General features: G+C 38.6%; 2 protein-coding genes across 3 annotated transcripts; both read left to right on the top strand.

The window, feature by feature from the left end:
- Nucleotides 1-2: 2 nt before the first annotated feature.
- LOC106151897 (uncharacterized) lies at nt 3-4,486 on the top strand. Of its 2 annotated transcripts, none has more exons than XM_087014581.1 (7): nt 3-262; nt 632-872; nt 1,309-1,530; nt 1,896-2,169; nt 2,331-2,461; nt 2,857-2,969; nt 3,465-3,602. In XM_087014581.1, exons 1-6 carry the CDS (start codon nt 209-211, stop codon nt 2,949-2,951), a joined length of 1,017 nt encoding a protein of 338 aa, XP_086870707.1. In that variant the 5' UTR covers nt 3-208; the 3' UTR covers nt 2,952-2,969; nt 3,465-3,602. The 2 variants fall into 2 exon arrangements, with proteins under 2 accessions (XP_086870707.1, XP_023933148.2); XM_024077380.2 differs by lacking the exon at nt 2,857-2,969 and adding an exon at nt 3,027-3,149 and having other exon boundaries at nt 7-262; nt 3,465-4,486.
- Nucleotides 4,487-10,638: 6,152 nt separating this feature from the next.
- Nucleotides 10,639-16,553, top strand: LOC106151924 (uncharacterized). The gene is made up of 7 exons (XM_087014579.1): nt 10,639-11,547; nt 12,648-12,894; nt 13,402-13,623; nt 14,295-14,568; nt 14,749-14,879; nt 15,662-15,784; nt 16,117-16,553. The coding sequence occupies exons 1-7, from the start codon at nt 11,494-11,496 to the stop codon at nt 16,290-16,292; spliced, it is 1,227 nt and encodes a 408-aa protein (XP_086870705.1). The 5' UTR covers nt 10,639-11,493; the 3' UTR covers nt 16,293-16,553.
- Nucleotides 16,554-18,148: the final 1,595 nt, after the last annotated feature.

Raw genomic sequence — 18,148 nt, 5'->3', positions numbered from 1 at the left:
TTAAATGCCAGAGCGTGGAAAACTAGAGAAGAAACGGAAACGAGAACTTTGGGAAACCTGTTCTAAATTAACATTCTTCGACAATCAGAATAGCACCAGTATTATCTATGTAGGTCATTGAACGGATTGAGGGAGGACAGAATTTAAATTTTAGGTCACTGATGTGTTTATCGCTAAAATTTCCAACGAGAGTGACGGAGCTGCAATAATGGCGCGTTTCTTTTTGATATTATCGCTGATTGCTTTGGGATTTAGCAGTAAGGTAGGTGTCAACAAAATTATACAATTTCCTGAGATTCTCTTCATGTCTTTTGTTAATATAACATTGCTTGATTTTGCTTAATGTACACACTAAGGTGGGTGGGTGGGTTGGGGGGGGGGGGATCTACCAAACACCGACTTTTGTACTCCCGCTCACGCTTTTCATAAATCTGTGATACGTGAATAGGGGAATGGTGGACAAGAGATGAACAAAACAAGGTACAAATAATAATAATAATGACAGTAGAAATAACAAAAGAAAAAAAATTGTTCACAAATTCTCATCGAAAAAAGTAAGAGGTTCTTGGAGTCCTTCACTGTGACTAAGTAGATGTAATCTGTGTCTGAATGCATTACATTTGTTACCCAGGCATTTGGATTGCAAGACATTCCACTTGTCAACATCGATGACTTCAGAAAGTACGCAGAGAGTAATCTATCCAACGAAACCCGAGAATATATACAGATCGGAGGCACAGAGTTAACCACATACAGGGAAAATATGGAGGCTTTCAAACGCTACAGATTAAGGCCCCGCTATTTGGCGAGAGATGTCAGCACCATCGATACTTCTACGACGCTTCTTGGGCGTCCAGTGGCATCTCCTATCGGTACTATGACAACGCAGTCAGTGACTATATAGTATCAAACAGTAACTTGTTAACGCCTTTCAGTGGCCTTTCATACATTATGTAAGATTGCCGGGGTTGGTGTGCAGGATTCGATCCAGAGAAAATAGAACGTAGATAGATACTCTGTATAGTTTATATCCCCTCCCCCCCCCCCTGCACTCATTGCCCAGTGTCATTTTCATATAATTCAATCCAATAAAACATGAACTGCTTACCAAAGTCCATCACTATATAACGCCATTATAATAAACAAGGGGCATTGGGGCAGTAAGTCACTCGGGTCGGGTATATATTGAATGTGGAATTATTTTCCTTATTTTTTTTTTACAGAGAATTCCATCCTATACGTATAATAATGTAAACATCATTTGCTTGTCACTATCATTTACGTTGAAACTGTTTTTGTCTTCATAAGGTATTTGCCCGATGTCCTACCAGAATTTATTTCATCCCATGGGGGAGATCGCCACAGCCTTGGCTGCGAAAAACATGAATCGTCAAATGATATTAGCCGCTAGTTCGTCAACCGCCTTAGAAAACGTCGTCAATGAGACTAACGTGGAACTTTGGCAACAAATTTACATCTTAAGACCATTGAACCTTACTTCACAGTGGGTGAAACGTGCTGAGAATGCTGGTAAGGTAACTGAAATGTCAACTAGTGTATTTCTAAGACGCAAATCATTGTTATAAACTATATATTGTATATATATTCCACATGAAGTAGGACAGACTAACTAGTCTGTGGATCAAATATGGTCGACCCACTTGAAATTTTCCCAAACCGAGTCCGAATCCAGTGTTCATTAAGGGATTACGTGGCAAGCTTTCAAGTGGTTGTGCTGACACCAAATGCTGTTGCAAGAGCAGTACTAGTGTTACAAAATGGTTTAAGATTACTGATATTGAGACGAAGTTTTGTTCTCTCAAAAGAGGCATTTAAACATCAATTTTTTTTTGTTAAATATCAATCATGAATAATTGGCATCTTTGGTGTTATAGGTGCGCGTGCCATTGTGGTAACTATAGACCGCCAAGGCCCGCCAATCACGTACGCCATAATGCGCGGGCTTCTAAATAAGACTGGCTGGCAAAGACCAAATGCACCCACTGATTCCTACAAGAGCAGAAGTGCCGCCACGTGGGACGACATCACGTGGTTGAAAAGTATTACAAAGTTGCCGATTGTGATAAAAGGAGTGCTGAATGGCGAAGATGCATCAAATGCCGTGGAAAGAGGGGCCAGCGCTATTATCGTGTCTAATCACGGTGGGAGGTGAGCAAACGTGCCGATTGCTTGAGGCCATGTGTAACGCTTCGTTTCTCTCTGTTTGTCTGTTTTTGTCTGTCTGTCTTGGTTTAGTGTAGAACTTGGCCTTAGTTTTGAGTGTTGTGAGAACATTGTCTTAAACTGAAATATTGGTATTCCATTTTAAGGGTGCTGGATGGTGTTCCAGCGACTCTGGAGGTTCTGCCAGAGGTGATTCAAGCCGTGAGAGGGCGCTGTGAAGTGTATCTAGACAGCGGTGTTAGAACTGGCCGGGACGTTTTCACTGCTTTGGCGCTAGGTAGGCAGGCAACAACGCCATTTAGTGTGTTAACTTTTTACTATTTTGTAATCTTTTGATTTATTTTATTTTTGTGAAATACTATCGAAACTGTACATTTCACTCATTGAGCAAGAATCAACATTGAATAAGGGACATCGAGGTAATCTCTCTCTCTCAATTTATAGGAATGTACAAATATACGCAGTCAAAAATTTTTAAAAAGTCATTAAAATGATCTTAAACTCATTTTGTATTGGCAAATGGCAATTGTGCGCAAAAACACAGTTCGTTATAGTTAGTTTTGGTGAATGCATATTAGAAGAAAGAAGCATATCATTTGTGGGTTTACCGTTGTAATTACTTGATAAATCTGCACCAGATCGTTATATATTATCTCATAGTGTTGTATCCAGGTGATTCGGGAAAGTTTTATCAAATGCCCCTAACATGGATGCCATGTAGATTCCTGAAATCTTTTTACTTGTTGGTAAATCTACTTGTGTCATGAAGAGATGAAACAAAAAAGGTACGTAAAATATTATGTGTCTTATTCGATAATTTGTATGGCATTTTCACTATTTAGGTGCACGAGCTGTATTTGTTGGTCGACCAGTTTTGTACGGGTTGACCTACGATGGAGAACAAGGGGTGACGGAAGTGCTGCGATTACTCTCGAACGAATTTACGTCTGTCATGGCATTAACAGGTTCTTTTGTCAAATGCATTACATTGATGAATTTTCAATTGATGCAATTTTTTTTAATTTATCAGTAAGTCTTGTTATAAGGCACCGATTGCATAACGCCTTAATAGTTACCCTTTCTTTGAGTATATTTTGTTTTTAAATGAGTTTTTCGTTCTACAGACTACACAATAGTGGACTTGCTTATGATCTTGTTGTAAAACATTTAATTGTGTTATTATTTTCAAATTGGGATAAAATTAAATTTACAGATGGTCCTTAGTATGCACAAACTAGACTTGCAAAAATATTTATTTTAATTCGCTTTTTTCGATCCAGGTTGCACTCGAGTGTCTGAAATCAACTCAAGCTACGTCACAAAGCATCAGGATTTCTACAGTGACCGGTGCTCGCCCAGCATTGCAGCCATGAAGACCAGTGCCAGCATTCGAGTACAAACATTTGCTGGCAGGCTCTTGGTTATGGTCATTGTGTTAGCTACAGCATTGCACTGAGTATACTAACTTAGAATACATGTTTTAAGCAACATTCACTTCTGACAAAACAAACACTTCCCAATCAGCCATACGCTTTAATAGTGAGATCTCCGTGTTAAGAAATTGAACACGTTTTAAGACTTTGTAAAAACCAGAAATCACTACATCATACATGCATGGATGGCACAACGCTTGAGTACGTAAGACCTGCAAACTGAGGAGCCAGTTTCAAAATTATTCACCCGAATGCCAAATAAAGACGTACCAGGGCCGTTATCCTCACCCCGCGTCAACAACTTATGACGGTCTTTACTAACTTTAGCATAGGAATGCAAGACGTATGACGGGCGTAGGACTAGTTTACAGCTCGAGTTCGGGTAGTGGTAGTTTATATTCACAATGTTTTTATAACTGTTAATTTGTGTTGAAATGTGTTTTGATTAGAAAATCACATCTGAATCGCGTCAATGGCACACACACTTTGCACCACTGTACCATAACACTCTTTTATTGCAGTTTTTTTTTCTTTCTACTTCCTATATGTAGGCTTCTGTTCAATAATGGAACAAGGGTGCATAATGCACATACTACAGAAAACGCGCCACTAGACGTGACCCAGAGTGTCAATTTTACGTGAAAAAAAAAAAGAAAAAAAATGATCGATATTGACAGTTATTACATGTATAACTGTAACTACTCTTCAGCACAAGGAGACACGGGTTAGAGGACGGATTTACACTTCTTCATACTTGTGCCAACTGAACTCGCGGGCAAGGTGCTATAGCCAAAATGTAAAAGCATTAAATTTAAAACAAATCACTGGTTTATCAACAATATAATAAATCTAATGAGATTTCTTGGAAATATTTCTTTACGAAAAATTCGTTACAATACCACGTGGCTCTCTGTGGTACCAATATACAGGGTGGTCCATGAAAAACGACAGTCAAATTGACTACCTTTAAGGTTTCCAATTTCTGCAGAATTTGCAAGGGTAAAATGGTCATCCTTATGGAAAAAGAAAGTTGGAAATATCTTAATTGCATCAAAATTGTAAAATATGTCGTTTTTTATGGACCACCCTGTGTAAAGGAATAAATGGCACTTAATCATAATGACTCATTTTGATTCAATTATACAATCATTAACTGTGTTGCAAGGCGAGGTCGTCTCTACTAATGCAGATCGAAAACAAGGTGAGAACAATATGCACAGTGATTATGTCTTGCATGAACTCACTTATACATGCATAATGAATTCAAATCCACTCCTGAGTGGGATTTTGTGACAGACTACAAAATCCCTTCCCTCACGGCGTGCTCTCATTATGAATAATTTAGATATTAATTTTTTCAAATGTAAGGCAAATTAGTCCCAGTATATTTAGACTTTATTAAAATTAAAATGTTCATTAAAAAAAACAAAAAATTATCAATCTTATGACATGCACAAGAGAGCAAGACATCAATGCGCCTTAGTCCCAGAGTCTGCGACTTGTTACAACACCGCATGTAGCGATGATGCACTTGGAATGTATTTAAGACGAAATCAAGACGCGTTCCAGGCAAAATGAAGCATTTCAAAACATATGATCATGAAGAACCTCTTGTATTGTATTGGTCTTGCATGGTCTTTACGCCGAGACTTCTAGAAAAAAAGGGGGTTAAAATCGCAAGGGTTTCCTTTAACGTCTAAGAAATACCCATCGAAAGTTTTCCATATCAGACGTGATCAAGGAAGGAACTTTTTTTTTTTTTTTTTTTTTTTTTTTTTTTTTTTTTTTTTTTTTTGTGGGGAGGAACTTGTCATACCACTTCAACGTAAACCTGCAAGTGTCCGGCACTACATGTATATGCGTATCAACCGAGTTTATTGTATGTGAACGTGGGGGTCTATTCCCGATGTTAGTCTCTCTATCCCGGTGATAATCAAGGAAGGACAAGTCACTGATTTTTCCGAAAAGTTATTTATTCCGTCAATGAAACAATTGATAATACACTTTAAAAGCCTGGTGAGCAACTGCCTAGAAAGTAGCTCATTCATTCAGTGCCCTGCTGTTCAGCGTTGGCGATCATGTCTCTCCACACATCTCGGTCCCGCTTGGCTCTCAGCAAGTCAACTGTCGTCTCCAGTCCCATCCAGGATACCAGACCGTCTGTGATTTTTTCCCGTTGTCTTCCGCGGCTTCTTTTCCCATTGATTTTGGCTGTAGTGGTCAAATGCTCAAGACCACCATTCCTCATAATGTGGCCGAAAATTTTTGCTTGTCGTTTTCTAATTTTGTTAAAGAGCGATCTTTTGGCGTCTGCATCTTTCAACACATTTGTATTTGTTTTTCTATCAGTCCAAGGTATGTGCATCATTCGAATGTAAAACCACATTTCCGTTGCTTCGATTTTCTTCTTCATTTGTTTACTTAGGGTCCAAGCTTCGCATCCATACATAAGAATAGGTTCGATGTAACATTGTAAAACTTTCTTTCTCGTGATAATTGATAGATGTTTGTTGGTTAAAACTGATTTCATTTTTTGAAAAGCTGCCTTTGCTTGAGCAATCCTTGATTTTATTTCCGTGTCGCTGCGCCCATCGGCTGCAATGCGAGTTCCTAGGTATTTAAAAAAAGGGTTTGTTTTAGTTCTGTTCCGTTTGTGTAAATTTTACAGTTAGCTATTTCTTTCTTTCGGCTAACTACCATTACTTCCGTCTTCTTGCTGTTTAACTCTTCACTGTAGAGAGAGAACAGATCAGGAGACAGTACACACCCTTGCCGGACGCCCCTTTTAATTTTTTGGAATGAGTTTAAGTCGTTATCGACCCGCATAGCAGCTTTCTGTTCCCAATATAAGTTTTTGATAATTCTAATATCCTTTCCGTCCAGGTTTAAATGCTCGAGTTGTTTCAATAATTCACAGTGCGTCACCCTGTCGAAAGCTTTAGTGTAGTCTATGAAGCAGAGGTATACCTCTTTTTGCATTTCCAAAGACCTTTCTAACAGTGTTCGTAGTATATATATTGCATTTGTCGTGCCTTTTCATTCGACAAAGCCACATTGCTCTTTTGCTATCTCAGGCTGAATTCGGTTTCTTGCTCTCATAATAATTACTGTAAGGAGAATTTTAGTTACATGGCTCATAAGACTAATCGTTCTGTGGAGCTCGCATTCAATGGCACCGGGTTTCTTCGGGAGGGCAATAAACACCGATTTGTATAAATCTTTTGGAATCCTGCCAGAGTTGTAAATATCGTTTAAAAGATCTGTAAGAGTTTTGATGCCAAAAGAGCCGAGGGCTTCTAGGTGTTCGATTGAGATATCATCTGGGCCTGTAGCTTTGCCTTTCTTCATTCTTTCCATTGCTTTCCTAACCTCATCTTGCATAATTGAGGGACCTTCAAAGTTGTTCTTTACTGTAAAATTTTCGTCTCTGGAATCGTCCTCAAAGAGGTCCTGGATGTATTCCGCCCAGCGATTAAGTATGCCTTCTTTGTCCATGATTACAGTGTCATCTTTAGCGTTTAAACAGCCTGTCGCCGTACATGTTCTTTTTCTTCCCGTTATTTCTTCAACGTTTTTGTGTAGAATCTGAGAGTCAAACCTTTGTTGAATATCAATTTCTCTGCATTTATCTTCCAGCCATTCTTCCTTTGCTTTGTTACATTTTGTTTTGATTTCATGATTCAGTTTTTTATATTCAGCTTTGTTGTTCTCTGCTTCTCTTCGTTTGTCCATTAGAGTAAGAATTTCCTCTGTCATCCAGGTTTGTTTTGCTTCTGTTTTCTTTTTAAGTATTTCTTTTTCTGCTGCTTCTGTTATACACATTTTTAAATTTTCCCAATTCTGCTCGATTTCGTTGGACCATTCTAGACTTTCAAACTTATTTTCGACCGCTACACGATATTTTTCCCGGAGAGTTGAATCGCACTTCAGGTGTGCAAGGTCCAGCCTTATTTTTCGTTTGCCTCTTTGAATAATTTTTAAAGGGATAATAACTCTTCGTATGATATCTTTATTTTACAATAAAAACATTGTGAACAACTCATAGAAATATAATATATTCTGTTGTACCAGAAAAAACAGCAGTTATAGCTATTATTCTGATATCTGAGCTTGTCTTCAGATCACGTGACTTCCATTGATGGCTGTACTCTGTTAAAATCTCTTAAGAGATTTTAACAAAAAACCAAACTTTTTAGAAAAAAAACAGGGACTAACTTAGAATGTGAAAATGGATTCATTAAGCATTGGTAAGTATGGGAAAATTGTTGTTTACTCCAGGAAAATTCATTTTTTGGCCAAAACGAAGAGTTATTATCCCTTTAATTTGAGCCTTAATTTCGCCATTACCAGTCTGTGATCTGTATAACAATCTGCTCCGGGATAGCTACTTGAAATTAATAGCTTGAAGATCACTGCAGCCGGCACTAAGATAATTCCACACGAAGAACTGTAAATGAAGTAGTGAATAAGTAAGTAGTAAGTAAGTGAGTAAGTAAGCAAGTAGTTAAAAGAGAGCCAGTGGTCTCTTTTTATACCCTTTTGACTACCACGCCCAAACGATAGCCAAACCCCAATTTTCACGTGATGTGTCTTATGTACACTCTATTTCCAAATTTCCTTCTACAGTGCCGCCGGAATCTCCCCTTACCAAATGGCCGTATGGTTTCCCAACCCTGCCCCACATGGTCAAACAATAGAGGCCGTATGATAATTACAGGGTAGGGGAATCCCCAAGCAATCCTTATCAGACACCCAAATTAGTCGGTTTAACGAACACGGTCTGCCCCTTCTTAATTGCCTCTCTTAAGGTTTCTATTATAGCTGATGCATAGAGATTGCTATCGACACGAGCAAACAATACCGGGTTATATATCAACTGCAACAGAAGACTCGAGTAAAGGCAAGTCGAATATTAGAACAAAAGTCTGAAAAACAAATCAGGCTTAGTTTTAAAACACGTATAACAATTTTATTTGATTATAATAAGTCACGATCAACAAAAGCGTAGTTAAAATGGAAAATTTTAAATAGCTAATACATCAAATAAATATCAATGTCTCATCGCCTTTATTACATGTGTTTCTAGTGTAGTAGCCTGATACACGACCTTCTCTCTCAATTACCGCTGGAATAACCTTCTTTAGTGTAATATTTATTACACTTTTCTGCGTTAATATTTTCCCATGCTTCTCTAATGCCGTCAACAAATTGTTCCCTCGTGGTAGGCTTAGCACGCGTACGCAGGTGATGTTTGATTTCAGCCCATACGTTTTCAATAGGGTTAAGGTCGGGGCTTTCTGGAGGGGTGCGAAACCAATTAATACCGTGTTGCTCAATAAATGCAGCAGCAACTCGGCTGGTATGTTTGCTGTCGTTGTCCTGCTGAAACTTGTGGCCGTCTGGGAACATATCACGTATCGCTGGGATCAGGGCCTCACCTAATACATCTGTGTAAAAGTCCGCGTTCATTACACCACTGGCGCAGGTCAACCTTTGAAATACGTCCACTTCGTGGCTTATCGGCAATATTAAACAAAAATTTGAGTGTTGATTTATACCGTTTACTTGGCAGCTGACACGATGGCATGGAAATCAGTGACATAAACATGTCATATTAAACAAAATACTTTTTGGCCGTTTAGGAAGTCCAGATACACAAACAATCCTGTTGACACGTGACCAGTTGATTAGTTTGGATTAAAGAGTGTCATCGCAATGTTAACATTAATTTTAGACGACGCGTGTCACACAGTATTGATTATGTAATAGTCAGGGCTTAATCACTGTGTTTACCCAGCATGAATAAAGCTAACCTGAACTGATTGTTAATTAATGTGAGATGACACGTGCCAACCAGTGAAGTTAGCCCGAGAGATTGTAATCCAGCTTTTTAAATTAATTTCTTTTGATGCTTTTAAGTATGAAGAAGGCCTTTGGTTAAGTTTGGGCTTTAGATCGCCACCTCCATTTCCAAGTCCATGTGTGACACCGCCGCCTCCTCCTCCTTTCCCAAGCCTCTGTGCGACACCCTTACCGTTGAGGTCTACATGCACAACTTTACCGCCACCGGTCACGTACACAGTTCCTACTTTGTGTCCTACAAAATCAAGGAATTCGTCTTTCGGCCGGCCACCTCTCGCCTTGTCAAATAAAGAAATATTCGAAATTCGACAACGGGCCAGTTCACCAGGCAACTTATGCGTTCAGTTGATGGGAAGGTTGTTTACGATTGATGAACGAATACGAAAGGACAGAAATGTTACGGGTGTAGATGGGCGAGATCCTATATGCAAATATAGACTGAACTATATTAAAGATATGGCTAACAAAATGTTTATCACTGAAACAACTGACAAGTCTTTTTGGAAAAAATGCATTTCGTCTATGAACAAAGCTAATAGAAATATAAGGACATACTATAAAAATAATTTCAATCTTGTTAATAATATGTATATAGTAAAGACAGTTTGAAGCATAATAAATATTACATGTACAAGTACGAGTAGTGTTTTATTTGATCTTTAATTAATTCATAAATTCATTTATTAAACTCTATGTAAATTCAATCAATCCATAGCTACAATGTACACGAAAATTGCTGTCATCACCGAATCCTTTTGGTAAAGCGACTTTTAAAAATCACTGTTGGCAAGTTCTTATACTTAAAATCTCCGTATCAGAGTAGAGTGATCAAAGTAGAGTGAAGCCACCGCGCATTAAAGGTCAATTAACGCTTGGACGAACACTTAATTGCGACCACGCTCACCTTCGATCTTTATCTCAGCGAGCTAGGGTTAGGCTCTTTTGTTGGCAGAAATTTTGTCACGATAATTGCCCGACGGGCAGGGTATGGAACTATTGTTAACAGAAACCAAACAGCGAATGGATGACAATGTTATTTCCATAGTTACCGAGCCAGGTCGTCCGCACAACCCGCAGCAACCCGGAGGGTAAGTAAGGGGAGATTCCGGCGGCACTGTAGCAGCTTACCTTCTGTACCTCTTGGAGTTGCCTCTTTCTAGCTTTCTTTGGCCCGTACTGTAAACCAATCCATCTTTACTATTATGTATCACTGAACATATGATGTCCATTGCAGGATCCACCACAGCAATACCCTGGTTTGTATGAAAGATCAGGTGATAACCTGATACTTAAAACCTAAGCTATATCACCCACACACCTGAGAAATCAATCATGTTAAATTCTCCCTCAGAAAGGAATACAAGTTGATTAATAAAATCTTTACTGTTTTTTTTTTTTTTTTTTTTTTTTTTTGTAAGTATTGACATTAAATTCTTTTAAAAATAACACGCATAAATAAAATCAGTATAATATGTGTATGCACTTTATTACCTCCCAAGAGTGAGAAACTATGTACTTCCACTTGGCGCACATGCCTCATGTCAGTTAAGACGTTTCAATAATAATAAGGTATGACTTTTCAATCTGATGTTCAGAAGAGTCATAGGAATCTCCAGCAACACTTAATTGGCACTTCAAACGAAGACACCACTACTGAAGCTGCTAGGGGGTAATTAATTATCGTTCAGTAGGCGTTCCAGCCATCTAAGCTGCTTAAGCTAAAGGCAATTTAGCGAAAAAACCCTCGGAGTTGGATCGATCCTGTAAGATTGATCTAGGTATGGGAACCCAGTCAAATATTTAAAGTAAGGTCAAGAGTAGAGGGTTCGCGACGCGTGGTCACGGGTCAAGGAAATTAATCCTTCAAGCCGATGGCCAGTCAGGAATAGAATTCTTGATGAATACCGATGTTACTCTGTGAAGAGAGAGATATGCATTAACGTACTCCATTGGTGTTTGTCGCTAATACACCACACAGTGACAAAATTACCACCACAGTAACAGAGCTGCAACGATGTCGAGTTTTCTTTTGATGTTTTTGCTGATTACTTTGGAGTTCAGCAGTAAGGTAAGAAGCAACAGTTATCCACATTCCTGATATTCTCTTCATGTTTTTTATACTATAGCTGTATTTTGCTTTATGTATAGTGTACGCTCCGGATTGGGAAAGTGACTGTCCGAACAAACAGCCTCTGTTTACATTTTTTGTTAAATACACAATTATTAGTCACAGACACAGGAAACGAAGACTTGGTGTAGGCTAGTAAACAGTATTAAATATGTAGGTTTCAAGGGAGGATCCAGGAATATTTGAAGGGGGGGGGGGGGCGGAACAACAGGTCTCGGATGCAAAGCCGACCATAGGCCCCGTGGCGTGAAGTTTGGAGGGTAAACGGTGCCCATTAGTACGGTTTAGAACTATGATTCAGCTAGCCAACATTCTAATTTCAAGAGGGGAATATTGGTGTGATATATTTTTCAGAAACCGAAGGGGGAGTCGGGACCCCACTGAACCCCCTCTAAATCCGGCACTGGGTTTTTTCATGCGAAAAATAGATAACCTGGGACTTAATTTTGACTAGATGCAGCACAATAATAATAATAATTACTATACATTGTTTTTCTTTTCAATGCACCTCATATTACAAGTATATTCACTACACAATTAAAAATTCCTAAAAATAAAATTATTAAAAATCGTACAAACTTTGAAAAATAAATTAGACAAATTAAACGGATGCGAAGAGAAGACTTTTGAATGCGGTGAGAAGGCTTTTAGATTATTGATAGACATTAGAGAGACTAAGAGAGACTTAAAGGGCCACTGCATGGATTTGCCTGCCAAAATGGATTTTCTCGAGGGAATAAGCAACTTTTTCGTACTCATGAATCATTTACCTATCCCTCCCTGCATTTGGATTCAACCTTTAATTAAATCTATAAAAGTTGATTTCGTATAAAATGACTGGCCCGTCACTTAAATATCAGCATCAGGTACGCTTCACAAAAATATTTAAGGAATCCAGTCGTTGTAAACGTGTATGTAAGATTTATAAGAAGCAGTGGATGGCAAAAATAAGCATTGGGGGATATTCAAACCCATGGAGTGTATCTTTCGTTACAGATTGCCAAGTGTCTGAATGCACCATAGGCCTATTTGTTATTCAGGTTCGTGGTGGAATATCGCAAGCCACCCCCCTTGTCAACGTCGATGATTTCAGAAAGTACGCAGAGAGTAATCTATCCAACGAAACCCGAGAATATATGCAGAGCGGCGGCACAGAATTGACCACATACAGGGAAAATATGGAGGCTTTCAAACGCTACAGATTAAGGCCCCGCTATATGGCGAGAGATGTCAGCACCATTGATACTTCTACGACGCTTCTGGGGCGTCCAGTGGCATCTCCTATCGGTACGGTATTTTTTAACCGAGATGAGGATGTTATCGTCTTTCCTTTTAAATTTTGTGTACAGGATTCATGAAAAAAGATGGGTCTGAAATATTCTATAACAGTTATATTAGTATCAGTAATTCACCGACCGGCAATTGCAAATCCGGTAAGGTGTGTGTGTGTGTGTGTGAGTGTGTGTGTGCGTGCGTGTGTGTGTGTGTGTGGGGGGGGGTCCCCTTTTCTCTCCAGAAAGAGAACAGCACAATCGAACCTAGACAAAAACACGGAGTTTACAACTACTATGCCCTGTACAATATTGTAAAATTATCCTCGCTTTCCTCAAAAAATATCTTGTCCTTTTGCCTAAACTTAGCAAATTTGAAATTCTTATTGTAGATCTACTGTACGTAATTATTATTGTTCATTTGATACAATTCTCCCCTATACTTTTTATAAAGTGTTAAGAAATATTTTTACTCTCATTTTACGTTCTTATTAATATTTACGACCCTTTTTTTCTTCAAAAGGGATTTGTCCGACGTCCTTTCAGAAGTTATTTCATCCTATGGGTGAGATTGCCACAGCCTTTGCTGCGAAAAATATGAACCTCCAAATGATACTAGGCGGTGCTTCATCAACCACTATAGAAACGGTCGTCAATGAGACTAACGCTGAACTTTGGCAACAAATCTACATCTTAAGACCATTGAACCTTACTTCACAGTGGGTGAAACGTGCCGAGAATGCTGGTAAGTCTACCGAAATATATTTGAAATGCATCAGTTTATTTATAAGGCCACGTTCGCAACCAGTTGATCCACGGACTAACTGGTCAACGGAACAACTGTAGCCAGACCCACTTGAAAGCGAGCCGAATATTAAATGCTGGAATGGTGCGCGTGGGATGCAGGAATCCATCGAAAAAGTGCGCGCCATATTTGTTTGTGAACGCGACCTAAGTCGTGTCTGTTACACCAATACAAAGAGTAGTTCAGCATTATAAAGAATTACATATGTATACCCGTGGATCCTTTTCTCTTTCTTATGACCCAATTTACATTGAGCGTTACTCATATAGTTGAGGGGGGGGGGGGGGGGTAATCTCTTTCACAAGTTCGCTTCCATCTATTAAAACTAATCAAAATTAATCCGGCTGTGTCGAGTGACTGTCTTACGTAATACCCGGAAAACAACGAATAATGACGATCATCGAAGTTGAAACTGATTTCTTCCACTTCAAGTTAACACGTCCATATTTATAACCATGTTGACGATTCTGAGACTGAATGCGATCTCAAGGACAGAGTTATAAAGACAACTGACATAAGGCATTATTATTATTATTATTTGTTTAACAGGACATTTGAGTAAAAAGGTAACATATATGTTTTTATTGCATTTCATAATATATCGTGAATAGGTGCAAATGCCATTGTGGTAACTGTAGACCGTCCGTACAAGGTCGTCACGTGGGCCGCAATGCGTGGACTTTTGAATATGGGCCATTGGTCGTTGCCCAATGCGCCCACTAACACATTCAAGAGCAGAGGCGCCGCCACGTGGGACGACATCACGTGGTTGAAAAGTATTACAAAGTTGCCGATTGTAATAAAAGGGGTGCTGAATGGTGGAGATGCATCAAATGCCGTGGAAAGAGGGGCCAGCGCTATTATAGTGTCTAATCACGGTGGAAGGTGAGAGTTGTGCAGGTGTTGTTTGTGTGAGAACATGTCTGCTGACGCGTGTGCCACTGCCTTTCTGTACTGTGATCTACTGTCTGTCTTTCTGTCTGTCGTTGGATAAGAGCAGAGCTTGGTATTAGTTCTAAATCTAATAAGATATGTTGAAATATTATATTGATATTCCATTTTAAGGGTGCTGGATGGTGTTCCAGCGACTTTGGAGGTTCTGCCTGAGGTGATTCAAGCCGTGAGAGGGCGCTGTGAAGTGTATCTAGACAGTGGTGTTAGAACTGGCCGGGACGTTTTCACCGCCTTGGCTCTAGGTAGGCTAGCACGAAATTCATGAGTTAATACTCCCATTGACGAATTTGACATCTACACTGGTAACTCTGCCAGTTTATATCAGAGTCGTCAATAGGAGTGCTAGTGCATGGATTTCGTGCTATAGGTAGGCAGGAAACAACGCCCAATTCCATTTTCAGAGTTCATTTTATCGGTTGTGCTCTTTAAAAAATATCGACGTAAAATCACACTAAGCTGCGAGAAAAATTCAATTTCCAAGCAAAAGTTAACAGTAAGGACAATAACTAATACATGTAGGTAGACCTATTAAAATCTGACTTCCTTTTTTCTTTATAGCCCCCTCATCTCTAAAGCAAACAAACAAAAATGTATTTTGTGGGAATGTGCAAAGATAAGCTGTTCAGATGTTATTTATTTCATAAGAACGATGTTCATAATGAAGTTCTAGCTTCTGACACATTGGAGTAAGAACATGCATTGCAATTTCCCAATTTCCATTAATTTGGTGAATGCATATGGGTTTATAATAGTGTTGTAATTAGTTGATAAATCTGGAATCATTATTATCTCACGGGTTCATATCCAACAGGTAATACATGTTGGTTTAAGGAAGTCTATATTCATATCTTAATAGTTTGAAATACAACTATAACATGGGTGTCATGGGTGCCTCTTCCTCTTTGTATAAGCCTCTAATTTATTGGTAAATCTGAACTTGTTTCACGAGGATGTATTGCAAAAAAGTAAGTAGAATTATGATGTGTCCTATTCGATAATTTGTATGGTATTTTTCATCATTTAGGTGCACGTGCTGTATTTGTTGGTCGACCAGTTTTGTACGGGTTGACCTACAATGGAGAGCAAGGGGTGACGGAAGTGCTGCGTCTACTCTCGAACGAATTTACGTCTGTCATGGCATTAACAGGTTCTTATGTCAAATGCATAACACTGATGTATCTTTAATTAACGCAAAAATGTGTCAAATCATCAAGAATTCATGTTGTTCGCGGTAGATTGCGAACGCCTGGAAAGTTACTAAATCTTGATTTGATTCGTTATTTAATTTTTTTCATACTCTTGACTACAGTGAATTAGTGAGGAAGTATGTCCATTGCTGGTTTTTAATCTTGTTGTAAAACAGTTGATTGTGTTTTTACTTTCAAATTGCAGTATACCGATTTTTACAGGTGGGCCTTCATGTGCATGAAGTAATCATGGAAACAACTTATTAATCTTCATTTCTTAATTTTCACCCAGGTTGCACACGGCTGTCTGAAATCAACTCAAGCTACGTCACAAGGCACCAGGATTTCTACAGTGACCGATACTCGCCCAGTATTGCGGCCATACAGACCAGTGCCAGCATTCGCGTTGAAACATTTGCCATAAGTCTCGCGGTTAAGGTCATCGTGTGCGTTGCGGCATGGTACTGAGAACATCAGTTGGAATGTTCTGATCCACATTGTGTTAGTTGCGACGTGATCCTGAGCACAATACTTGGAAAGTGCTGGTCATTATTGTGGTAGTTGCGCTATTATGTCACTGAACACAACGCTTGGGATGTGCTCTTCAATATTCACTTCAAAAACGAGTGGTTTTATTTTAATGGTTTACGAATGTTTAACATTGAAAGTGGCCCCAATTTCTTTCTAGCTAAGTATTACCATGATTTAAACAGTGGAATTATTATTAAATTAATTTTTATATTCTAGCATGCATGCGCGCACGCACGCACACGCACACACATACACACGACTTTGTAGGTTTTTTTTCGAAAAAAATTAACTCCTGGTCCATTTATACATGTGTTTGTGTATGTAGATGCGGTTTGGAGAATTGGTTATATTGAAATATTAAAACTCCTTATAATTATAAAGACTTTAAAAGAACTTGCAGTTCCGCAGCGATCGTTTATTTGAAAGAGGATCAAGGTCCTGCGTCAGAAATTGCTCGTTTGGAAAAATGTCAGGAGAAAGAAATTACGAGCTATAACTCTGTCCTGGCTTTGCGGCAGCTACCATGTGCCACTGGGTGATATTAAAATTAAAACAAATGTATACTTCAAAAATAAACACGTTTGATAACAGGTAAATTGTAAACCTGCAAATTGTTAGGGTTAGTTTGCAACTTATGAAAGGCTTGACTCCCACTTGTGTTTTCCCGATGAATCAATTTGGATTTCCGGGGAAAAAGGAAAGAATTCTTGAACTAACTATCACAAAAATGAGGCTAAGAGATAAAATAAGAATTTATTCAGCCGAATAATTAAAAAAATGGAACGTTTAACACCCTTCTGGCACAGTGATCAGAATATTAATGTATGTTTATAGACACAGTTACTGTCTTTACACACAGTATTTCTATTTTTCTGAGTATACGTCCTAATTTTCTCCCCGGTGTCACGATAATGCTTATAATTATAAACCATGGAGGGAGGCCTTTATTACATAACTGATGTGCATGAACAACAGTGTATGTATCTCGTCCTGAAAAATCGTCAAACTACCTGATTATATATAAAATGTTTAGAAACTAAATGTCCACATGTTATAGTAAAATGTATTCAATTGCCAACCTTCGACATATCCACCGTTTCATTACAGATTTCAGATCAACCTCAGTTTGTTTTTCCACTGGTTTGTCCACAATCTGACTGCAAACAGACACCCATGTATGCAATTACAGGTGCTCAAGTGAGAATACGATATCTTTAATAGCTATATCACCATAGCTATTAGTATATTACATAACGACATTGTCACCGAAAAAGATAGAGATTAACAAGAAATGGAGCACAAGACATGTGGAAATAGCATGGGCAATTAGGAACCGAACGTTTTTATCAAATAAAAATTTCAGCAGCTGCTTTGTTTTCTTTAAAACGGCTCAGGAAGCTCTCCAATGAAAAAAAGGTGTTTAAACACTCCATTTTCTGATGTCTTTTTAATTACGAGCTACCATCAGAGTTATTGTTTCATAATATTTTATATTCGTATGCTGGATTCAATTGCACTCAGTAATGGATACTTGTTTGCGTGCGCGTTCTAGTCTGTGCTATTACAATTTTTATACTTGCGTAAGCTTTTCTGAGCCAGTAGGTCACCCTGACTTTGATTTCCTCTCTTAGTTTTCATGAAGGTGTTGACAATACCTGGTAGTTCTGTTTTGTTTTGTAGTGCACAATGAAGACCTACTGACAAGAGAAAGGTTTTGACTAATATACTGCTCAAAAGAAGTTAAGGAACACATTGGAAATGCAGACATTTATAAAGGACGTTCACTGTCCAAA

Source organism: Lingula anatina, chromosome 6, assembly GCF_051362555.1.
Source record: "Lingula anatina isolate TDL-2025a chromosome 6, LinAna3.0, whole genome shotgun sequence".
NCBI lineage: Eukaryota > Metazoa > Brachiopoda > Lingulata > Lingulida > Lingulidae > Lingula > Lingula anatina.
This window is presented reverse-complemented; position numbering and strand designations above follow the sequence as displayed.